Source organism: Semicossyphus pulcher, unplaced genomic scaffold (genome assembly GCF_022749685.1).
Source record: "Semicossyphus pulcher isolate SPU_LCO1_2020_fin unplaced genomic scaffold, fSemPul1.0.p SCAF_8, whole genome shotgun sequence".
NCBI classification, from domain to species: domain Eukaryota; kingdom Metazoa; phylum Chordata; class Actinopteri; order Labriformes; family Labridae; genus Semicossyphus; species Semicossyphus pulcher.
In genome coordinates, this window is record NW_027211759.1 from 19,425,931 (window position 1) to 19,451,390 (window position 25,460).

Below are 25,460 nucleotides of genomic sequence, written 5' to 3' on the forward strand. Positions count from 1 at the left end.
CGCTTCAGCGTTTAATGGCAAATGAAATGTTCCACCGATCAAGCTTTTGAATGAGAATTCAAAGTTCATGCACACCTTTTCTGGGGTGGGGCCCTTATGGGAGCTTGATAAGCTCGTGCTTAGGTGTGCCCAAGAGTTCACCTGTCTTCCCTATGGCTTTGGTCCACGATTAAAGAAGGTTAATGAGGCAAGAGAGATTAAGATCAAGAACATTTGTGGCTCATGCCTTGACCTTGACCCAGGTCTCCGAGGAGATCTTTCAACCTTTCCTCTTTGCAAAAGGGTGCTCTTGCAGGCTCATGAACAAAACCCACATCCCCTTTTGACCATGGGTTTCATGCAGACGCTGAAAATGAAAGCTAAAACCACGACAGTGTGAAGTTATCTCCGGCCCTTGTTGATGTCTTGGCTGAAGAAGGGACAGATGAGGAGGACCTAGATGAAATCCATATAAATACTAATGATTTTGAGGAAGATGAAGAAAATGATGATGATGATAATAATTTAATTCACTTGTGCACAAATCCTCTAATAGTGCAGAATAAATCTGGATAAAAACTCAGAGATAAAATCAGTTATACTTTGGTGGACGATAGATCAAAGCAATTAAAACAACACGTTTGTTTATTGTAAAAAGCTGCAGTTCAAAACTAGAAGGCAGCACAGTTAGAAATTCTTGCATTTAAAACTGACAATATTCAAATTTCTGCTCCAAATGAATGATTGTATGAAGTCAGTAAAGATCTTATCATGTTTCTTATTACAAACCAAACCTTATTTGGAACATGGGGCATCAGATTGTCTCTTATTTAAACCTAAAACAGCCCCATTTATCAGCCTTATTAAATTAATTTTGGTGACAACCTAATCATTTATGAACTGGAGACACACGACTGTTCTAAAGTTTTACGATGCAAATGTTACTACATACATACGTGTGGTTGTTTGCATGTAGCGCTTCTTTTTCTGTCCTCCCCGTTCTCTGACATGTACTTAGGTCACTGATTTCACCAAACATGATCCAAGCTGAGCCACAATATAAATAAAAAAATTACAATATTTGTCTTTAACATGGATACAGTTTAAAAAAAAACAGGCTGTCTCTTCTGGTATTGTAGAGGGTTTAATTACAACATTATTACTTTAGAAAAACTGACATCTTATCTCACAATTCTGAACATACCAGCCCTTTCCAAAAATAATTCAAAATACATTTATAGTAAAGATAAAATAGAGAAGCTCTTATATAAATGTGTTGAATTTCAAAACCATGCAATGATATTAATCAGGCTTTGTTCTGTATGATATGTATTCGTGCAAATGCATGTAGAATATTTCTTCTGAGTGAAATCCTGTAAAAAGTTACAATAAGTTTTCATTTAATTAGCGAGGTTAAATTCTGTAAAAAAACAAACATAGCAGCTGTTTCAAAGTTCTGACTTTACACTAACTCCTAAAAACTGGGGATGTCCATCTTTGTTTCTAAACTTCTACAGTAAGAAGGCAATTTAAAAAAGACATATATTAAAATCTATCTATATTGGCGTATTGTTGATGTCTTTATTCTGATGGGAAACCAATCACTCCGTCACTTTAGATCAGAACGAGAAAGATGCTAACACACAGCTGAGTACAAAACATCTCCAGAAACCAGCTGGCAGGCAGGCAGTGGTGTTGCCCTAAATGTTCCCTGTGTCATCAGACAACAGAAACGGAGACAAAGTTCAAGAGTAAGAGTGTCTACGGGACCGAAGGCTTACACAACACCACCGTCTGAAACTGAAATAAGAGAGTAGACACTGAAATACTTTCGGCTCATCTTTGAATGTTACTCTGATAGACACCTGGCAGCATTCTCTGGGTGTGTGGAGAAAAGTCTCTGTGCGAGGGGAGAGCTTCATTCACAGCAGGACCCGGTCTCTCGGTGCTCACAGTCTCATGCATTGGACTCTTCATCTGTTACACTGAGGTTTGGTGAATTTGAAACCTCTCTGAAGAATTCATCATCTTTCAGCATGCTCTGGTTAAAGTACAGAAAGAAAGGATGTTAGCGTCATGAAACAATGTTACCAAAGTGCGTTATGGTAGGAGTCCGGTCAGCCTGGAGATTCTTACCGTCAGGTTTTGAATTCCCTCAGAAAAAGCTCCGATCTGTCTCACAGTTCCCTCTGAGTCGTCCATCTGCGACACAAGAGGCAGCTTTAAACTCAGTAAACTCACACCCACAGTACAATAGAGACAATTACTTTGACCTTCTTCTCTACAGAGAAATATTTGTTTGAAAAAAATCACCTCCCAAGCAACACTGGTGATAATACACACAATGAACAAATAACTCCATATGATGCACATCATAGAGGCCAAGGATTTCAGATATTCTGTTCATAATATTAGACGTGTAAACATGACTGCGACCGTACCAACATCATGTTTACTTTCCATAATGATGTACTGTAAAGTATCAGGTATCAGGTAGGATCTCGAGAGGCCACTCACTGGCATGTATTTTGGGGGTGTCATAATAAGGCCTTTCTGGACACAATTTCACACTGGAAAGTATATTTAACACTGGCCTGCCATTGCAATTTTTCGTATCATTTTTAAGAAGTACTAATTTTCAGGCAGGGCGACCTGATAAATATCTGTTTGGTATTCTGATCTCTGCTAGTAAGAAAGCGATTACAAGGCGCTGGTTGGAAAGTTTTGTCTTCGGCTACAATGGTACTATTGGCGGTTGCACTAAAACAGTGACGTGCAATGAATCTCTTTTTTTTCACGCATTTGTTCAAAGACTGCAAGCAGCTGAAATAACAAAAGGGGCATTGTCATTTATAGAATGTCTGGTATAATCAGTAAGACTGGTGTAGTCACATGTTGACTGGTGGGATACTTTCCTCGACGTAGCATTCCTGTTATTCATGCTTTATGTGATTTAAACGGGTAATTTAATAACTCTTTGAAGAACACGCTCACCTGTTCTAGCCTGTCGAGGTCGTCCTCGTAGATTTGGAGCTCAAAGCCTTTCTGAAAGCTCCTGCCCTTTGGCATCTCCACATCCATCGGACACACATACTCCTCGCTCTCCTCCTGCTTCTTCTTCCTCAGACTGCCAAAGTTTCCAAATGACAGCTTCCTTGGCTGGTAATAACAAGGAGATTGAAGACAAAGAAAAAGATAATATATATTAGTTTTATAAGCTTAACTTTGATATAAACACAAAATTAAATAAAGTAGGTAATTCACAAACCTGCCATACCTTAGACTATAAAGATCATAATAATTTATTGGATATCTATTACCTGGGACAGTCTTGTAACCACTATAAGAGAAGTAGTCTATCCTCAGAGACTCGTGCCTTACCTTGACCTTAGTGGTGGCAGTGAGTAGAGTGTAGTCTGGGTTTTCAAGACACTCTTGTTTGAGCTGCTGTGCCTCTGATCCAATGAGCAGGTTGAAGTGTGTGGCCAGGTGACGTCTCAGCAGTGTCTTGTTGGGGGGGATGTTCAGTAGCAAAGCCATGGTCTCCACGTTGAACCGAGGCTCCAGAACCTGCGACAGAGAAGATGTTTAAGGACTGGATACTTTAAGGACAGAATCTCTGTTTACTAGGAAGACTGAAAGCCAGACTGCCGTACCATCAGGCCTCCGTGCACGCCGCTGCCTCTCAGATTGGGAGCATACTCAGCGAGGTCCACTGACCGCAGCCACTCCATCACCCTGTGGTTTGTCCACTGGGAGATCTCTGCTGGAGAAATATTGTTCTGAGGGCACAAGCACAGGAAGACAATGAGAAAGCGTGTGTGTGTTTGCATTCAGCAGAATGAGCATGTTTATCAACAGGACAGGTTGCTAAGCTGTGTCCAATCATTTATCATGTGACTGTGGAAGTGAACGCACCTCGTCAGATGGTCTACGACGCAGGCAGTTGGGCTCGTAGTTGTTGAGGCGTAGCACCTGGATCGCTCTTTTGATACTGAGGTGATGCAGGACACTCCCCACTTTCAGTGAAAGCAGATCATCCTGAGGGACAAAGGTAGACATCGATTACTTACTGTTAACTGTGAACAGCTAGAATTACCTCCTCACAGTTCCAGCCTCTGCTGACCACTCAAGTTGCAGTTTATATACAGAGAAAATAAAGCTAAATTATTTGTATATGAAGCACTAAACTCTTATTGGTTGAAGTCAGTTATGGCCAAAACCGTGTTTTGAGCGATTTCAGTGACCCTGACCATGGAGACCAAGTGGATTTTTTAGACAAATTTTAGGAAATCCCCTCCAAGAGTTACTGTGATTTTGTGTTTATAAGAATGGGAAGGATGTATGAAGAGACAACCTGATAACATAATGGCCCCGGTCAACGGCTGATGTGACGTCACAAAAGAAAGGTTATAGATTTTGAGAAAGTAGAAATTCTCAAAGAACATATCAGAACATTGCTGTAAAATTGTACCGACTCGCTTCTCAGATTTATATTTAGATGGCTCGTTTGCCTCTTTAAAAGAACTCCAAAAGTTACTCCATTCTCATTTGTTAAGGTATTTTCAAGCTCGCCTATATGCCCAAACACACCCTTGTCCTTCCCTCAGCTCCCAACGGGTTCTCTTTCTTTTGAGGTGCTGTCTATCCCCAAGACACCTGGGTTACTTTAACTACATATGAGCTAAAATCATCCTTGGGGTTGTCCACCTACATCCTGGCTAAACGATTTAATTTCCTTTCAGTTGTTAAAAAAGATGAAATACAATATACCAATTTAATGTTATTATTGTTTTTGTTTGCTTGTTTGTTTTCCGTGTTCTTTTTACAACTTAGTTATCTTTTCTCTGCCTCTCTCTGTTCAAACACACCAAAAAAAGCAAATAAACTATTGTGGAATATATACTCTATGCAATAACCTAATGTCAGTGAGCACTGGACTTATCAGACCCTTGTCTTGTCCACACTCACCACTGTCATGTAGTGCAGCATGCGACCATCCACCCTCCCTTCATCAAACTGGGTCTTATACTGAGGGAGGCCGATGTCATCCAGCCATCCTGGAGGAAAGGAAAATAAAGTGTTAAGTTGACTGTCGGATGTATTTTAAAGGAGTCCTCAGTTCTTTCACCAGCAGAGCATTTATGATCTATAACTTAGTAAGCTGGTACTCACTCGTAACCCAGTGGTAGTCCAGCTTTCCCTTGTTATCTTCCTCCTCTGAGCCGAGGGCCTGCAGAGCCAGCTGCAGCTTCTTTCTGTGCAGCGGGTGTTTGATGCCCAGCTCCTAAAGATCCAGAAGAAGACATGTAAGGATTACACAAACACAGACACACAGACACACAGAAACATCCCTACAGTTCTACGTATTAGGTTCAACAACAAGAACACTGTGTCTGTCTTCTGGCTCTAATAAACTTATTAAATTCTTCCGCTTCGTCTCACCCTCTCCAGGTCCTGCTGTGAGGCCTGTAGAAGCGTCTGACCGGAGGAGATCCACACACGAGCCATGTTCACATAGAGGCCGAGACCCTGCTCCTGCAGCCAGTCACACACCTGATCCTTCGACCAGCGTGCGAAGGGAGCGTCAACATCACTAAGAAGCAGAGGAGAACTCAATACATATAGGTGAAATTGTGAGTATAGTAAATGCTTTTTTTATTTTCCTCAAAGACTGCTTAGTCAAATGTCATCACATGATCTCTCAGTTTTATTGTGCACCAGACATTCAAAACAAGGAAACCACAGTCTGAGTGTCATTATTCAGGCTGAATGCACAGACTTACTTGTTGACTTGTAGGTCACGAGACCAACCCAGTCTAGGCCCCGCTGTGGCTCGCACTCCGCCCCTCTTGAACTCGCCCTCTGGTAGGTTGTCATCCAAGTTGAATGTGGTAGACTGACTCCTTTTTAACCTGAACAGACATGGTATTAACTCTTATGTATTGAAACCTCCTCACAACGATACAAAGTATTTTCCTAGTGATAAAATACTATTTTTTTATTCTTAGCTGACAGTGTTAAAAGTGTATTTTAAGAGTTGCGTATTTGTACTATTCAATAAGATTCTCATGTTATTTTCTACTCACTTCCCAAAGAGTTTCTTTATTCCTTTGGATTTTTTCTTGCCCTCTGGGGTGGTAGAGAGCGTGTGGGTGCTGTCACTATTCGCAGATCTCTGTGGGAGCCCGGCCAGGTCGAGATGGTCCATGCCCTGTCGCTCTGTTTCAGCTGAACAAACAAATGCCCACAGAAAATCATCAGCATCGTGAGCATCAGTGTGGTACACGTGCTCAGAACAGAGAAGACAGAGCTCCTGCACAGGGACAGTAATGTGACAGACTGACAGGTCAGGGTGGTGGCCATTAAAGGCAATGGCATCTCTAGTAGGCATGCATCAGACATGGCTGATATCTACGACTGGAATAAGAAAAGTCGTATTTTAGAAGATAAAAAAAAGAGGTTTATTAGTTCTTTTAGATTTTTAGTGGAAGGCCATGCAGATCCTGATTTAAAGCTCTGTCTTATAATCTGGAGTGGCAGAGTGTAAACAAAAACATGCACACAGACAAATCCACATACACAACAGACTGGCTGCATGTTGCATTTGTGGAGCATTGTGTAGTGACAAGGGGGTGGTTGTTGAAACATGATATGCTAAAAGAGATGTCAGCTGATTGGATGAGTTCAAGCAATGGTTAACAATGACATGTGTTCAGTGGTTTCCTTTGTTTCCTTCAGAGAACCTCTGCAGCCCTACAATGACCTGTGGTCTATACTGTACCTAGCATAGGCGCACTCGCACTCCGGCTGCGGTCTTCATGTGTTACAAAGCACACACAACACACGACATGGGTCCAACAGAAAAAAAAAAACACAAGACAAAGGGCAGAAATTATGATTGAAATAACAACAGGGTTGGACAGGTGGAACAAACAGACACAATGTGTGCAGTACACGGAAAAAAGCACATACACAGAAGGGAGGGCATACGAAAGCACAGAGCAGACTTCCATAATTAAATGGGGACCACAGTTTGCGTGGGCTGCAATTTACGGTCTTGGTCCGTGTAGTATATTCCATGGGTGTGGCTTTGGGAAAATAAACCACGGTGGGAGAAGAGAAAGTCCAGGATAATCTCACTCTCTAGTAAACAGTTGAACAATTCCATGGCTAGCTAAGTGTCAAAACAGCATCAAATACAGGCTTTGGCACCTGGCAGACATGCCCTCACCCAGCTGCAGAAAGTGGCCTGCTCTTACCAAGGTTAGGGGTGCTGGCTGTCTTCTTGCCCCCGCGGATCTTGAAGAAGCCCTTTCCAAAAGAAGAACGAGCCTTTCTCGAGCCAAAGCTGTCGTCCTGTGTGTTGGCTGGCAAGGTGGCAGAGGGGCTCATGGGCGGCTTTTCACTGACCGGAGAGACTTCATCACTTGCATTCTGAGAAAATACATTACTTCATTATGAGATTGCAGTAGATTATACAGTATTCAACCTCATTGTCAGTGCACTGCATAAATACTCAGATAATGAAATTAAGAGTAACGTGCACATGTAGAGTGTATCTTTTGCATTTGGAGCTAAAATAACTTGACTGTGAAGAAAGCACACACAACATGAAGTATATTCTTAAGTGTTTAAACACAATGGGTGGTATGCTGCATCTAAATAGGAACTTTGAGAAGAAAAGTATAAGGCAAAGAGAAGGAGAGAAAAAAAGTGGTCAGATACGTGACAATTTTGTTTTTGAAGTCATGTTTTCGGCCAAGTTCCCTCCCTCAAAGCAAACATGTTTCAGTCACTAAAATGTGTTACCTTTTCATTATTGCTCTTGTGCATCTGGTCCTGGCTGCCAGTCTTTGCGGTATCAGGGCTGCTGAAATGACAAACCATGACTCGTGAGGAGGAGCAGTAGACTCAGGTGACAGGATACGAATCACTGTTACACACATTTTTCTCAGGTTAAACTTAAATAAGACCTCTGAAACACTTTCTTTGTCTGCAACAAAACACTGAGATCACAGCATTATCTTAATATCAATATGTTACAAATGAGTTACAAGTACTATTAAATCTGGAATACAAGATGCAGCCAGTTTTCGGGGGGTTTCTATTGCTATTTATTAATATATAATATGATGATATAAAATAATAATATTAAGTGCGTCAAGGTATGTATACATGGGGCGCCTGCTCTAACAGCTGAGCCAAACCAGTGCCCCCAGATCTGCTAAATTGAACCGGCCAGTAAAACATGCAGCATTTTCTGGACATGAGATTGATTTGGAAATTAGTAGTGACACAACAAATGACGAATATAAAAAACTATCAGTATCTGATATCAAAAAATTATTACATTTGCGTTCTAAACTGCACTTGACTTGTAGTAAGTCAATGTGTGTGAAGTCTTTTTATTTTTCACCTTTCTAAATCCATCGGTGCAGACTCTGATACTCGTTCTGGATCTGACGGGCTGGGTGTGGGTGAAGGCTCTTCGCTCATCCCATTTAGGAGCTCCAACTAAGCACAGGTAAGAATGAGAAAAGACGAGAAAAGAGAGAGAAAAAACAAACCCTGTTTAAAAATCTAAGGTTGCTGTTGTTAATTCTCCTGAGGCCATGAGAACACAACTGTCTAGATCTTGACACACACACATGCTTCGAGTACTGACAGGAGATGTTATTTACTTAATTGGACGTTGAGCCCTTCAACATTCATGCCAGAGGAACATTTAAGAAATGAGTCATATAAGTGTTTTACCGAACATTGAAGAGTTTGATGAGATTTAAAGTTGCTTCAGGTAATGAAGGTAAAAAGCTACAGTCATTAGAATTCATTAGCAATAAATCAGAAAGATGTCTCATTGTAAATCATTGTTGTTCCTATTTTACATCTTTAAATACTGAAATTGCTTCTGACATTTAATTTTAATACAGCCCTTTTACTATGTTATTAAAATATAGTTTAAGAATACACACTGTTAGTATTTACTTTCCCATAAAGTCATCCCAAGAGCCATGGATAGACTGAATTTTAGATACGATGACCCCACATCATAACATGCTTCACAAACCTCATCTGGACTCTTTCTTCTCAATTGTTCAAGTTCCGTCACTTCAGCCTTTTCCGACTCCACAGACACAGAGTTGATTGACATGAATGTAACTGCTCCATCACAATGACTGTCGACCTGCTCGTTATCTTTGGTTCTCTCTGGAGTGGACAATGGAAAACATGTCATTTTAAAAAGATCAAATAATTGGACATGTAAAATGTGAGAATCAGCTGTTGATTTTCGCATTGATCGACCCATCCCAGTTTACTCGAGTAACTTCATAAGTAGACGGACCAATACACCAGTATAAAATGCAGATATTCTATTGTGTTATGGGTTTTTTTCCCCCAAAGACGATGGCGCTATAATCTAGCTAAAGCTTCATCTTGGACATGCATGGTCAAGATCACCGGTGCAACCACCATCCTCATAACTATCAACATTATCATAGGCTGAGCTCAACTACAGCACCATTAGCTAGCAGGATGTCAAAGTTGACATGACGAAAACAGATGGTAGGCTATAATTTGTGTGGGTTTTGAATGTTATTCAAATGAAAATAACAATAGTGTTGAAATTATATACGCATTTGTTTTTATTAATAAATAGCTATAAAAAACCTTTATCACCTCTGTGTGGCCACAAAAAAACCAGACTGCGTCTTATATTCTGGATTTTACGGCAGGTTTATTGCTTCTTAACGATTACTTTTAAAAAAGTAATTATAAACATGAATAGAGGTTTATGGAAATTACACTTTCATGGTACTATATTATAATTATTAGTCATGTATAGCTGAAGTAGCCCCTGCAGTTCCCCAAACTACCCCTAGGAGTACTAGTACCCCATATGATAAACTGATGTAAACTTTACACAATATGTGATTAGTGGGCTTGACCATGTTAAATCCTCTATTATTTTTAAGCCTTACTTGATTTATTACTTTTAACCCGTTTACTCTGACAGAGAAGTTGTCTAACCTTTCTTCACTTGCACTGACATCACCATGTCTTGGACTTTCTTATACCGCAGCAGCGACTGCTTCAGTTCCTCAATCTTACGATCCTATTAAACAAAAAAAAAGAAAGACAATTAAAATCATGTTGAGTAGATTTTCTTGAGAGGAGTTGAATCTCTTGTCAAACGTACCTTTTCTTCATTTGCTGCCATCAACGATTCGACTGCCTTTTTCATCCTCTGCACTTCCACATCTAGTGAGGAAAAGAAAGGATTTCAGACGACGCTCATGTGAGGCTGGATAATGAGCCTGAACACACAGGGAGCAACAGGAGGATTTTATTTATTCAGACCATACAGGCCGCAACATCACTGTCACTCCAGTAACATCACAGCCACAGTCTTTGTTTTCTCCTTCAAATAGATACGCCATGCCCTTGTGTGAGCAGGTTGTTCACATATTTCACTGTAGTAGAACAATTTCACTTTTCAGAGCACTCAGAACACTCTGCCACAAGTCTGAGTGAGCAGTCAACCCTCAACATAAGCAGTCGGAGGATCTTATTCGAGGCTTTTCTCCAAAGATTTTTTATTTCCATGTAATCAAAACTTTAAAAAAGGTACCCCAATGTGATGTATAAATGGTTTTAGAATTGAAGATGTATGAGATGTATAGTATTAATCATGCATTCTAAAAAGAATAAACAACATGACAAATAAGGACTCCTTTAGTGGCCACAATGAGAGTCATGTCGAGTGAGTCTGAGCTCTGAATTAAACTTGAAATTGCTCTACATCAGTGAAAGATCAGTGAATAAATAAGGCACAAACAAAGACAACAAAGATGCCATCACAGGACTCTGAACACAACAGGGACATTACAGGTTAGCAGCACACACTGGCTGTGGGTGTGAGCAGGGGAGGGGAGGGTTTAGAGGAGTTTGAGGGGTAGAGGAGGTAATTATTGCTGGATGACACGAGGCATGAGGATGAGCGAGCAGCCTGAATAGTTATGACAAACAGCACAATTCATTCCTCATTCCTGTTGAAAACACAAAGCAGACATTCCTCGCTGCTGTTCAAGGCTGGGACATTAGAAACACAGTTGCACAGCTTTCCGATGACCTCGGGTTTGTTCAGTTTGAAGTGATTTCAAGTTGTTTAACAGACTGGCGATGTGGTATTAACACTCCAGTGGGTTACAGTGGACAAGCAGAGTTCACATGGCTCATGCTCGTTCATGCAAACAGGGTTGGAGATGGGTGCAGTATAAAGTGCAATACAAAACACAAGCATAAAAACCCCCCTTACGTTTTTCTTTCAGCCTCTTTCTAAGAGTTTCGTCTGGATGAGAGACTAAACAGGACAAAGAATTATGAAACAAAAACTGGATGTTTGCAGGTAATAACGTCTGGAGGAGCCAGGTGCTTTTCTAATTATACACAGAAATTACCAGTCATTTGACACAGTCACACCTCAATGCTTAAACCTCATGCATGTTCATCTTCAAGGTGTGAAGGTAAGGTGATTTGACTGTGTCTCCCACCTCTCTCTGTGGGATCCGCGCTGCTCGAGGCGATGGCTTTAAAGCCCGTGTCATCCTGTAGTCGCCTCATCTCTCCGTCTCTGCCCTCCAGCTGCCTCCTCAGTATGGTGAGCTCCTCCTGTCCAACAGAGGACAACAGTGAGGATAATTCCTCCACACAGACACCACCTCCTGCACCCTGACTCCACACTTCAAACAAACCACAACACAAAGGTTCACAGACGCTGACGTGGCGAACACCTGCTCTGAAAGGTGATGTGTGTGCAGGGCGGGTGGGGAAGTCTGGGAGGGCAAATACAGAAGACCCAAAAAAAAGTAAATGTTTTAGTGACCAGAACGATTAAGCAGGAGGACAGACACATTAAGAGAGGTTATAATTAAGATCAGTTGAGGAAAAATGAAATCAGCAGGACCAGTGCAAAGAGGAAAAACACAGACAGAAAAAAAGAACCCTGCCATTTTTTGGTTAAGTAAACCCAAATTAAAGCATAGCTGTGGTTTAAAAAATAACTGGTGCACACTTAAGGAAGTGGTATTTCTGACTACACTTGACTTTGGGATTTTACTTTAGTACACAGTTCAGTAAATATAGTCATTGCAGAGTTGGTAAAAAAAAAAGTGACATAATGCGTCCTAAAATGGTAGATAAAAAACACAACAAAAACAAAAACTTGGTAAAACCCTCGAAACAAGATTTCACGACTTTTCCCCTCAAAAATAAAAGCAGAAGAAGAACCATAGGGCGAGGTCAAAAACCATAATCATACAGCAAGCAAAACAATCATCCTGAGAAAAGCAAACCTTCATAGCCTGGAGTTTGTGCTCCTTCCTCTGTTTCTCAAACTGCAACTGGCTCATTTTGATTTTCAGGCTAGAAAGCTTGGCCATGAGCGACTAGCAGTAGAGACAAACCAAGGAAGAGAGAGAAAATAGAGATGCAAGAAGTGTAAGATAAAAAGAAGAGTTTGAACACGCAAGACTTCAGCCAAGATATTTACATTATAAAGCACATTAAAACATAGACACTGCTGATCCAAAGTCTAGGAGTTGTGTTATCCCAACGGTGTAAAGTTTCAACCAAGATAAGGGCCAGTTCACCTATTTTCAACCTCGGTCCTATCATGCTATTATGGGGAGCTAATGGCATTATGGTAGAAAAAAATTAAATTTCGCTCTGTGCCTTTGGAGGACGCTATCCACTAATCCAATGGGCCCTGGAAAACCTCCAGGCTACGTAAAACGCGTCATCTGGCGGAGGACAGGGAGCTCGCTAAACTACACCTCCTCAATCTAGGACGCCCGCCTCAGATGTCATGTCCCGTTCAAATCGTCAGGCTTGAAATGTAGACTGCAGACCTGAAGATTTTTTAGATGATCCACCGGTATGTTCTCGTCATATTTCAGATTCTGCACCGCTCTGAGCCGTTGTGTGCAGCGAAACGGTAGTATTTCACTCCAGCGTCTCTCGCTGGGCCGTTCCTTTTAGAGGGAGGGGCGCAATGCACGCTGGGTGAAACCATGAGCGGTTTGTACGACTTTCTCCACAGCTATGGCGCCAATTTCAAATATTATTGCTTCTATCGATTACAGAGAACACCAGCTTTGACTGACAGTGGCTAATTCCAGGGGCAAGTTGCCCCTTTAACAGCCTCATTTCCAAAGAATAAGGTAGCCTCAGGATCCAGTGGAGTCCTAACAGCAGTAAATAAGTCACAGCCTTGTACGGTCACTACAATCCTTCAACAAGATTAAATCATACAGGGAAAAGCAGTAGACATCTTAGTCGGACAATAGGAGACATGGACTTGTGAATTGGCCCAAACTGTTACAGACTATTTGGACAGCAGGAGGTGTTCCCTTCAAAATATAAACAAGTGTGTTTGGCTGGAGAAGACCATCCCGGCAGACACATCAACAGCAGGTAATGAAAAGTATATAGGATGTTAGTCATGAAAGGTTTTTCGTATAAACGTTGTGCAAACTTTCCGGTGACGACTCACCTTTGTGGACTTAAGTTTCTTTTCGTACTGTAGTTTTTCACTCTCCAGCTCTGTCAGTCTGTACCGCAGTTCATTTATTTCAAGAATAAGATCCTGAAAGAAAACAGAGCTCTTATTACAGACCGGTCATGAAAAAGCAAACAAACTCATCAGGCACACTTTTAAAAGGATGCCTCATTATGGAAGCTCTCACTTTGTATAACTATTTGAAAAAGTACAGTACAAACACTCTAAAGCAAAACCAAGAATGCCTGAAACTCCTTGGAGAGTAGATATTTTAAAGAGGCAGCAGTGATAAAACAAGCGGAAGCTGCTCGTTGGAGAAATGTGATTTATGCGCTCTGAGGCGGAACATGGACAGCAGCTTTTTGTTCCAGTGGGGTGGAAGAGACGAGCATGCAGCGACAACAATAACATGACGTGTTTGAAAGCTTTCCAAGTGTTCTGCTCGCTTCATCTGAGAGCAGAAATCTCTCCATTTCTCCAGCTCTAGTAAACAACAGACTGACATCTTAATGCTTGTAAAGGCTTTGACCAGGGTAAAGTAGATTCACATAAAGTCTGTCAGCACTGTGAAGTTTTCACTTAGAATCACAACAAACAGCAGGCCTCTTTTCCATGGATACTTGTGTGAGTGTTGACGCTTTCCCGAGGTGCTAGAACAGCTGCTCTGAGACTGACAATAAAATAAGAGGTCCCTCTCCCACACAGGTGTCAGACAACATGAATGAGTGTTTGTTCTGAGCGTGTGGGCAAATGTGTGTGTGTGTGTGTGCTGAGGTGATAGAGAAAGGACAAAGAGGATCCCTGTCTTAAGAATTAGCTTACATACCTCACTGTCCCTAAATCTGTCAAAGTCAAGTCTGTCCTTCTCCACAGTATTCAGGGTCAGCTTTAGGTTGGACACTTCAGATATCAGCTCGAGCTTCTGGTTCTCCAGTGCTGTTCTGCACAGAAGCTCCTACAAAGGCAAATAAAGTCCATTCGAAAACATGCTTTGTTGTAAGTATTGTCAGAGCAAACAACAAAATAGGCAGATTTCCACACACACCTGTTGCAGCATCTCCTCAGTGGCGTTGAGTTTGTCCCTGTGCTCGTCCAGACACAAGTCCAGGTCCCGAATCTTCTCTCCCTGAGCCTCCACCTGGTCTGTCAGCACACTCACCTGCATGGCACCAAGAAAGAAGTCAAAATAAAAGATGTGTGAGTCATTTGAATCTTTGTGGGTCTTGTTAGATTATCTTAGCATTGCTGGATGGGTACCTGAAGAACCAGGGACTCCTTATCACTCTCCAGTCGGGAAAGCCTTTCCTGGTAGTGGTCATTGCCACTCAGAGAGATATGCCCATTAGACTGCAGGGAGATGGGAACATGTTTAAAAGAAAGAACCACAAAAGAAACTAATCTTTGACCTTTTTCTGTGCAAACACAAGTAAGTGGTCGGGCAATGTTAATCAATTAAGCTGATCTCAACAACTTTGAAGGTTACTGTAAAATAATAACAATAATTTCAGATGTATTGCGTCACATCAAAGTGTGACAGGCTGCACAAACAGAACCTTACATGGCTGAGCAGGCTCACATCCACACTGCTGTACACAGAGTGACTTACAACATTACACAAAAACTCTGGCATTTCTCTGGCCTACAGCCCACCACTCTCCCAAACACCCCTCTGGTTCCCAAGACGCTGTGTTTCTTTAGCACACTGCTGAGACACTGACAACACCAGCATTTCATTTTGCATTCCCAGGGGACTCAGCAGAAGGGGGACAGTCCTGTTTTTGCTTAGCAAACAAGCCAATCCTCTGCTTGCACCCAGGACTGTTTGCCCACGCTCGCCTGCATTCATAGAGTTTAATGCAGCACACAGAGTGAGCAAAATCAAAAGCAAAACAGATGTGCTAAAGCTTGTTCGCAGCACATTCTGTCCAACCATCACAGACAAAACCTCTGCCAAGTTTACACAACATGTCTGCCTCAGACATGGGAAGTGTTTTGTCCTTATCGAGGGAGAAACAGATAATAATCTCAAAGTAACCTGAAGCCTTCAAAAGAATCTTAGTGTCATCAGAGGGTATGGCTTCCAACTCCTTCATTTTAAATCTTGTATGTCTAGATAAACCAGTTTTAAAATTATTCGGACCTGAGGCTACACTTTTTGAGGAATATGAAAAAAGGAAGATATGACAGTATTTTACAATCTTCACTTTCAGTTGTTACACTGAAAATCACCTGCTCTAACGCTCTTGCGTCATTAGCCTGACTTCAGCTTTTCAATTTCTCCACTCCTTTGTTAATTTACAGATCTTAAGAGAGTAATTAAACATGCAAGAATCTTCCCCCGTCAAATGAGGCTCTTACCAGGTGACCGTGGAGCCACTCCACCAGGCTGTCAGCTGTGGAGTCGGGGATCTGGCAGCGTAGACTCTCCCTTTCCTCTGTGTCCATCAACTCCAGGACGCTCCGCAGGTCTTCCAAAAGGTGAAGAGCGCGCAGGTTTCCCATGAAAGGAGAGGTGGGCGACTGGCAGTCAAATATCCCATTGGAGTAGTCCAGAGCCTTGGAGCCTGAGACAGAGAATCACAACAGAAGAGAGAGACACACATTAAACTACAGCTCAGAATGGACAGGGGAGAGGACATGGGACCATGTTTTTGCATCAGGGTTTCATAGTGATCAAAGCACACAGACAGGAACCCGCGTCATAGGACCAAGATTGAACCTCTTTTGTATGTCCTCTTTATAATACTGTAATTACTAAATGGCAGTCAGTCATTGGTCTCAATTAAAGTGAATAATTCCAATCAAGTTATTTGGAGGAAACCACTAATATGATAGGAAAACAATGTCAAACTGTCCACTTACACTTCAATACAAATGTAACAACATGCAACACTGGTTAACATGTCTGCAAGCCGGGGCACTTGCTCAGTTGGTAGAGCAGGCGCCCCCTTGTACAGAGGCTACAGTCCTCGATGCACTGATCATAGCCTCAACTCCCGGTCAGCCTATCATTTGGTGCATGTCATCTCTCACTCTTTACTCCCCACATTTCCTGTCTCTCTTAAGCTGTCCTATAAATAAAGGCAAAAGCCACAAAATATTTTCAAAAATAAAAAAACATGTCTATAAGCCACACAGCCTGAATGAGCTCAAAATAAATGCTAAACCGCTTCTGATAAACGTGGAGCTCCATTCTTCATGGGAGACTATCTTAAATGTCAGCTCTGTATTAAAGCATAACAAGGCTCAACCTGGAAGAGTGATATACTGTATAACAGACTTTCTTTGTGTTTTGACACCATTGTAAAAAATGAATCACAACATGTCTGCTTTTACGCATTAAGACATGAAAGAAGGTAAACCTTACCTGCTATGATGCCGTCCATCTGCTCCAGTGCAGCTGCCAACATGTCACTGGCATCGGACATCATCTTCAGTCACTGATCAAACCTGGAAGGAGCAATGAAACCATGTAAATGATAAAAAAAAACTACTCTTTTTTTTTTTTTAAATCATCAACTGTATTACAGTTGTTTTCAAAAGAAAAGAAGCATCATTGAACTGTACTGAATTGATAATAATTATAGTCATGCGACACTGTAGCATTCAAATGTCATTTTATTTATAAAGACGCTTAAAAATCTCTGCCCCTGCATAGTGCACTAGGCAGCACCACATTCAAACAAAACAAGGAATCTTGACGTAAAACAAAAATAAATTTAAGATGAAAACATCAGTGATTATTGTGACTGCTAAGCGTGATGCACTGATTATTATCACAGTTTAGTCTATGGAAGAACAAATCTGTTACAGCTGCTCTGTGTGCACGAGGACGGATCAGCAACAGCAACAGTGGTGTTCAGCTTTCTGGGCTAGAAAAAAAGTGCAGCGATGTTGGTTTTAAGCATGTGATTAAAAAAACATCTCCACCCAGGAAGTAGGCCATAACTGCAGTACATCCTCAACAACCCCCGTATGGCTAAAAAAGGATAGTGCACGCCTGGTAAAATAGCATGTTTGGGAGATGGGCTTGACTGTAAAGACTCGTCTAAGCAGAGAAATATGAAAGAAAAGCCCCCTGTCTGAAGCTAACATGCTAACCAGGGGTCTGTGGCAGCTAAAACAACAAATGATATGTGCTCTGCCGAGTTCTTAAACTCTAGCTGCAGAGAGTGAAACTATTGAATAACGCTTTTTATCAATCAGGCCATTTACCTTAAATATTTTCACAATAAAAGTTCCAGCCAAAGGGACAGTGGACACTCTGTTTGAAGCAGAGCAAAGATTCATTTTAGCGTGCCAGTACTGGACGCGTGCCCAAGCAGCACAACAGACCCTTTGTCTTTGGAAATTTAATCAAAAGGCTCTGCTGTATATTCATGCATGCTTAAACATGCATGCACAGGCACTCATCGACATACGCACAGTGGCGCACGCACACACACACACACACCCCTTCCTTGAATCAGCTGTCTCACATCCTGGGAGTGGCCGACACTGGGACGCAGCACCATTTTCAAACTTTATGGAAACCACCCAGAGACCTCACACTGTTATTTCAGGATTCCTGTGGTCACACTTTCCATTATGTGTAAAATAAATGTGCACTAAAACATGAGGATCATCACAACACACAGTGGGCTGAGAGAGATGAGAGGAACCAGCATGCCATCAGTCAGCTTTATAGTAAACTGCTGAGGTATTTCCAACAATAAAACTCTGAATGGGGGGGGGATGCTCCTCTCAGACTGCCAACAGTCTGCCTGCATGCCCCACTTCTCATAACACATAGGACAAGCAGACGTACACCATGACATTTAAAATGGCAGAGCAGAACAGATTCTAATGGGGCTGCACAAATGTTATGTATGTTAATATAAGAAGGACAATATGGCCAAGCACATATTCAAAATTGTAGAAGCTGCAATTTCAGTTTTGACAAATAAATAAAAACTGTGACAAAACAGTTTTATAATGAAGTAATAGAGTGCTGCTGTAGAGATACATTTGCAGTCAAAATTATTCAACCCCCATTGCATATTAGGCTTACTGGCAAATGTAACATTTTTCAGCTGTTAGCAATAAACAAAGTAGACAAGACCAGTTGAAATAGTTTAATAAAAGTAATATTACCATGGTTTTCATACAAATTCAACGCAAAATACTACTTTTAATCACTACTGCAGTCTCAAATGTATTCAACTGTCCCAAGCACACCTGATGCAACTAATCAAAATTACCCAACCTCCTGTTTCAAGCACACCTGGTGCAAGTAATTCATTAGTAGGCTTCATTAGTTCAGGTGTGCTTGAGATAAGCACACATAAATACCTGGACTGGTTAGGGCTTTGTTGAGAGTGACGTTTGATTGCATGTTACAAATATGGCAAGATTTGGAATTCTGTTCTGTGGAGCGATGAAACAAAACTGGAACTCTTCGGGCTTATGAAACAGCGGTATGTCTGGAGGAAGAACAATGAAGCACATGCTGAAAAGAACACCCTGCCTACAGTGAAGCCAGGCGCTTTCAAGGCCGGTTCTGGGCTGGTGCTCAATTGCGTACCAGTTTTTTGTGTTTCGACTGAAAATGAACCAGCTCCAAGCCAAGAAAACAGGTTCCGGCCCCTCTTTGCTGGTCAGTAACAGCGAACCGCTTACATCAGGGGAAAGGGGCGGGGTTGCTGTGATCAAAGAGACAAACCAAACTAAAGTGTCCGTTTTTCTACATTCAGCTACACAAAACAAGGAAGGTTATGGATATAAAGGGGAAGAGGTGGTCGGGCGAGGAGACAAGCTGCCTCCTTGTAGTTTGGTGCTTGGTGACAGACCGGCGTTCCAACTCACCGGGGCTTAAAACTTGGTGACGGTCGTTCTGGAGTCGATGGTGTAGCTTTCAGAGATCTACTGATGATGGTAAGTTATGTTTTTGTTTGCCTTGTTACGAGACATGCATTACTAGGCTGTGTTTGGCATGCTACTCATTTTCAAATTGATGTTACGTTAAACCCTGTAAATATATGTGGGTAATGTTAGCTCACCAACAGCTAGTTAGCTTGCTAGCGTTAGCATGCTACTAACGCGCTACATTTTGCCACTGGCTGATAAACCAACGTCACTTAATATTTGACTTCTAGGCAAGCATTGTGTGCAATGGAAACGTTTCGTTCATTGTTCTCAGTGCGTTGTTTATAGAATTGTCTGCAGTCGACGCCGAGGCCGACGCAACGCTGCAGCCACCGCTGACCTGTTAGCTCGCCTGCACCATCGAGCAGCTCTGCCACAGTTAAAATACATGTTGTATAAAGCTTGTATACATGTATAAACGTTTTTGGGCTTTTTTAAAGTTTTTTTAATCAATAGAGAAACAAATAATGACAATGTTTATCGCTTTAACACAAAGAAAAACAGGTTTGTTAGACTGTAGTTTTGAGAAGGAAAAATGTCACTCGTCCCTTCTTGTGTGAAGTTATCGCCATTTTCCTCACATATGTTGTGAAGTACACTGCAGGTTTCAGTCTGCCAGTATCTGAAAAAGGCTTCATGAGCCGATCTTGCATTGGGTATGCCGGCAGGTCACTGATCAGGGAATGTCCAACATCACAGCCGGAGACGGTCACTTTGTTTTGCCCCAGCAACTCCCCGCACTGGAAACCCGCAGCGTGTGGAGGGCACGATGGATTCAGTCAAGTATCAGGAAATGTTAGGAAAAAACGTCATGCCATCTGTGAGGAAGCTGAAGCTTGGGTGTCATTGGACTTTCCAACAGGACAATGATCCCAAGCATACCTCAAAGTCCACCAAGGCTTGGTTTCAGAAGAAGAAATGGAAGATTCTAGAGTGACCGTCACAGTCGCCTGACTTGAACCCCATAGACAATCTCTGGTGGGATTTGAAGAAGGCGGTTGCAAAACGCACACCCAAGAATATTACTGAACTGGAGGCCATTGCCCATGAGGAATGGGCTAAGATTCCTCAGGAATGCTGTCAGAAGCTGGTGTCTGACTATGAATCACGTTTGCAGCAGGTCATAACAGCAAAAGGGTGCTCTCCTAAGTACTGAAGATGCTTGTCATGAAGGGGTTGCATAATTTTGAGACTGCAGTAGTTATTAAAAGTAGCATTTTGTGTTGAATTTGGATCAAAACCCTTGTAATATCAGTTTAATTGAACCACTTCAACAGTTCTTGTGTCATTTGTATATTTTGCCAATAAACCTAATGTGCAATGGGGGTTGATAATTTCGATTGCAACTGTCCACTGGTCTGTAAACCTTGTTCTCCAGATATAAGTAAGACTTGTTTGGTACAGAGCCCAACAAATGTCACATCATCACTATTCTAAGGGTTTTTGACGTGAAATGTAATGTTTTGTAGCAGAAATGATCATTCCAACTTATTGTGAATCATATCACAATCCGATATTTGTCAAAATAATCCCATTACATACAACTAGTATCTGAAGAATCAAGTCAGCGGCGTCTTATCAAACAGACATATAAGATTAGACAGAATACAAAAGGAAAACAAGAACTAAAGCCAGCTTTTACACTGACAGAAAAACAGAGGTAGTTAATAAGACTTCACTTTATTTATGTGATGGACTGTTATATATTTTTTCCAGACGTAGATGACTTTATATACAATCCAAAGCAGATTAAGGGGGGGCTTTATTTCTGTAAAATTTCAGTAAATATATCTATGCTGCAGGGGATCAATGGGAATAAAACTATGAGTATTACCAACTCACTACAATTTAGCAACAAATGCACAACACAAACCCAGTCTTTAACAGCAGATAAAAGAGTTTGGATCATGATGATTCACACTGAACTGGAGGCCTGCAGGGCATCCCCCTCTAAGAACTTGAGTCAGCTTTTCTCTCACAGCAGAAAGGCAAATATGAGTAAGGTTAACACATGGCTTTCAGCAAACGCACTTCAAACACACCCTGCCAAGACCAGACATGCTGCTCAGGAACCTGCTGTCCACGTGTCAGTCAGAGCTAAACAAGTGCAAAGACCCTGCCGGAGGACTTCATCCAGGATTCAGAGGACATAAGAGTCCAGAAAGACCTGAGCACAAAGAATGCCTAATTACAGAGAAGTGCACTCTGTCCACAAGTCCTGAGATGCCTCCACGGTGTGTCAGTCATATGTAAACACAAGAGTCTGGATAAGCAGACAGGGGGAGTCTAACTGACTATTTTGTCCTTACTAAACAAAGGCTACGGATCAGACGGTATTACGGTCGCAACAAAATGATTATTATATTTATGAATACATTTATTGTTTGCCTATAAACTTTCATAAAAGTAAAAAATGCTCATTATCATTTTATAGACTAGCAAAGCTGCAAAATTCAGGAAATTATTCATATGACAAAAACGGCATGAAATCCTCGCCCAGTAGTAGCTGCTTCTAGCGATTGTTCTTTTAGTTAGAAAATCTTATTGTGTGAATCATTTTGTCAGTCCAATAATTGTTAAACTGTAGTAAGTTACGATTATTTTTATGCTGAATTTAAAGTGCGTCATGGAGGATATATCTGTACCTGAATTGGCCCTAAAGTTTGCCTTCAATCTCAGCAAGGAGACATGCTATCAAAGGAGACATCTCAAAAAACCCCAACAAGCAAGCATCACTCTCAAAAACAAAGTCTCACTGTCTGCTCTGCTATAAGCACCACTTACAACAACCGTAAGACACACAGAGAGGGCTATTGTTCATAGTAGGGGGGTATTTTGACTGAGAGGCATGAGAAGACAAAGAGAGAAAAAACTGCAATGCAACGCTACAGTACACATGGCATATACAACAACACCTGCCTGCATACTCTTCTCACATGCAAAGAGCCTCAAAGACAAAGAAAAAAAAAAAAAAAAAAGAAGCATTCAAAAAGCAATCTAGCCCTCCGGTGAAAACAGCCATATAATTCACGGAGACAGGCCGAGAATAATGAATACAAGGGGGAGAGTGGACTACTATAATGGCCTTTCAAATCCTTCAGGCACCTTAAGGCAGGGAGGACCATCATAACCCACTCTCACTGGACAGAAAGAGCGAGCTGAAGTATCCCCGGGATAGAAAAAGAGAAGATGTTGCGTTTCCATATGCTTGTTTGCACACAGGAAGTAGGAAAAAAATAAAGAAACCTCAGGGCCAGTTGTCTCTAAGGGGGGAAAGTGTTTACAGCAGTCATGCAACCGGCTTTTACAGCTTGTGTTGAGACGATATGCACTGGTGGTAAAAACGGCCTGGAGAGAGGAATTTACAATGCAGGGATAAATCATACAGCAGTTTCCTTTACTTTTTTTCTGTGCCGATTTCTGTGGCTTTACGGGATGAATCCAAGTCTCACCGCATAATGGCACTTTCCATGTTTTGAGTCATGCCGGCCTTGACTCTTCACACTATGTTTCCATGAGAAAAACTTATTTCAAAGACTTCTGGCAGGCATACCTCATCCTGTCTTACCTCAAACCATGAATGCTCTAGTCAGAAGGTAACAAGGGTAAGCTTTTCTTAAAGCATCATCTAATTAGATTTTGTCTCTAATCATATGCTGTGTCAAACACCAGATGCTTCAAATACTTATGAGCAAACAGTCTGCTGTTATTTAATTTCTTTACAGGGCTAATGTTATTGTCTTAAAGCTTATGAGTTCATGAACTGAAGCGTAGCAGTAAGACGGCTGTGTGTCCGCTAATTCACTAGGTGTAGACACATACGAGACATTCACTGACCGCCTGCAGGGCGCTGCTCTGGAATAACCTGCAGCTATTTCCAACCTGAGTGAGCAGGCAGGACACATCACCACTAATTTGATACCACCAAACAACGAGGCCGGTATGAAGACTAGATGTGGGTGCGAATCTTTTAAATCTTTAGGCCTGCTGGAACCAAAACAAGAAACCCACAATTTATCTGAGCAGCGAGTGATGCAGTGTAAACACCCTAAACAAAAGGTGGAAATTGAGGTTTTGAATTAAAAAGCTTCAATGCGCTAAAATCTTCAAGAGTGTTTCCAGCAGCCTGTATGACATGGCAGCATTTTATTTATGTTGGATAGCAGTATGCATTCTTTTCATGTTAGTCACAAGGGCACTGCTTGTACCTGAACTTTACTTAGAACTTACTCGTCATTTATGCAAAAAGCAATGCAACACTGAATAGCACACACGTGGTACAGAGGGTTCTCTTATGTAAATCAAAACAGCTCAAGGTGTACACACAATTTTCCTTTCAGCATAGCTCCATATACAACTAAGCAAGTCACAGTTTTACAGGCCACCTTTTTGAACACTTTTTTATATTCCTCCTGAATAAACTCCTTGCATTTTTTGATGCAGTAAAGACTGAAAGAAGGGGACTTGAATATATCTTTCCCAAAAATCTGAACAGTAATTAAGATTTGGTAGGAAAACTCCTGAGTTTAATCACAAAGAAACACCTCAAATATCAATCTTAAAGCCCCCGTGAGGGAGTTTTTTGATGGTTATGAAACTGACTGAAATTTATTCTGATTACTCTATATGACCTACAAAGCAAACCAGACCATCAGCGACAAGATTGATTATTTCTATAGAGTTATTTTTAATGCCTGAAGCTGTTATTGGGTGGTATGTGTCATAGGAAGTGAATAACTGCATGCTGCCTTGTTTACATTTTCCAGGGCAAAGGTTTGCAGTGAGTGATACATATGACTGTTACAAGAAAGCAGGATAAGATCTTTTGTTAAAAATCACCACTTAAGCATGAACAGGACAAAATCATCAGATAAGAGGTATGGCTTTGTCCACAGGGGGCGCCACAAACTGAAAGTTCCTTACAGCAGCTTTAAGTTTAAACAAAGTGTCCCACACTGCAGAGGTAGGAGTAAAGGCTTAAAACTGTAAATGACATGGCTGCAGCAGAGCCATGACTTAGAGAGCATCTGGTTTCTAGTTTTCAGACAATCCTGTTGTTGTCGAAAGTATTTGGAAAGGAAGAGCAAACAGTTTAAGAGGTCGACTGGAGGGCAAAACAACATCTGATCAAATTTCATGGCTTCAAATAAATCCCAGACAGTAAACTGTGGAGAAACTCCACACTTAATTCACCTTGGATAACAACATCTTACCCGGCTCCACAGTTAATCTGACCAGTCAGCACCATAGACATAAAACAGTCAGCATCACCTCAAGGCAAAATCAAACAAGATGAAGTCATTGCAAAAAGAGGTGGCCTTAGGCACTGGGAGTAACTTACCACAATGTCTTACCACAGAGTCTGAAGCTGTGGCAGAGCCATAAACTAAAGTTAGACAGGCTTTCTCACGTCCGGAAGTTTAGAAAATTCCTGTCCTTTTCCCGCACCGTTGTGAGGTAATGATTTGGTGTTCGGTTAAAATATTAGTGTGACTTCCAGATTAAACCGTTATTGCCGTTACGTTGGGCTGAGTCCTAACAGAAGTTGAATGACGCGAAAATGTAAGAACTTTAAAGCTAGCTCTCAAAGTTTTCTTACGGTGCATATGTGCAACAGGTAGAATGCAACTTACATTTAGCTACCTTGAGGGCATGCCCACAACCCCCTGAAGGTAACCCCAGAATCCGTCGGAGACCGTTAGTACAATTTACCGTTGGAAAAATAATGTTGGAAGCCGTTAATGTTACGACGTTTACAATACGTGAACATTCTTTTGCGCGAGCCACAACAGCCGTTTGTTTCGACTACAAGAAAGAAACTGAACCTAACCAAGCCAGTTAAGAAAACAAATCACAGGCAAAGCACCAACCGACTTTCTTACCGTTTCCGAAACTCCTCTCGATAAGACTTCGGCTTTTCCGTTGGCTGTTTCCTGTATTATTTCCAATACTCCACCGTGCTTGGTTTCTGAACTTCTCCGTGCCCACCAGTACTAACCCGGCCGTCCGTCCACAT

The 25,460-nt window shown here is 41.5% G+C and overlaps 1 protein-coding gene across 5 annotated transcripts; it reads right to left on the reverse strand.

The window, feature by feature from the left end:
* Window positions 1-1,104: 1,104 nt before the first annotated feature.
* On the reverse strand, window positions 1,105-25,460 carry ppfibp1b (PPFIA binding protein 1b). Of its 5 annotated transcripts, none has more exons than XM_069686365.1 (27): window positions 25,327-25,460; window positions 16,908-16,990; window positions 15,899-16,104; window positions 14,798-14,887; window positions 14,586-14,699; window positions 14,367-14,495; window positions 13,535-13,627; window positions 11,535-11,652; window positions 11,300-11,344; window positions 10,181-10,242; window positions 10,012-10,096; window positions 9,050-9,189; window positions 8,399-8,496; window positions 7,792-7,849; window positions 7,242-7,416; window positions 6,764-6,796; window positions 6,069-6,210; window positions 5,766-5,894; window positions 5,425-5,575; window positions 5,155-5,266; window positions 4,951-5,039; window positions 3,898-4,020; window positions 3,636-3,761; window positions 3,361-3,549; window positions 2,974-3,138; window positions 2,116-2,181; window positions 1,105-2,020 (listed from the first exon to the last, which is right to left on the reverse strand). In XM_069686365.1, the coding sequence occupies exons 2-27, from the start codon at window positions 16,969-16,971 to the stop codon at window positions 1,937-1,939; spliced, it is 2,886 nt and encodes a 961-aa protein (XP_069542466.1). In that variant the 5' UTR covers window positions 16,972-16,990; window positions 25,327-25,460; the 3' UTR covers window positions 1,105-1,936. The 5 variants fall into 5 exon arrangements, with proteins under 5 accessions (XP_069542466.1, XP_069542465.1, XP_069542468.1 ...); XM_069686364.1 differs by having other exon boundaries at window positions 7,792-7,852; XM_069686367.1 differs by lacking the exon at window positions 11,300-11,344 and having other exon boundaries at window positions 7,792-7,852.

What these genes read in the sequence shown, in the direction of transcription:
- ppfibp1b (XM_069686364.1), bottom strand. Translation starts at nt 16,971, where the DNA reads ATGATGTCCGATGCCAGTGACATGTTGGCAGCTGCACTGGAGCAGATG. An exon ending in AGTGGCTCCACGGTCACCTG is followed by an intron (nt 14,888 to 15,898) that starts GTAAGAGCCTCA and finishes ATCTCCCTGCAG; the next exon opens with TCTAATGGGCATATCTCTCT. An exon ending in AGCCAGCACCCCTAACCTTG is followed by an intron (nt 6,797 to 7,241) that starts GTAAGAGCAGGC and finishes TAACACATGAAG; the next exon opens with ACCGCAGCCGGAGTGCGAGT.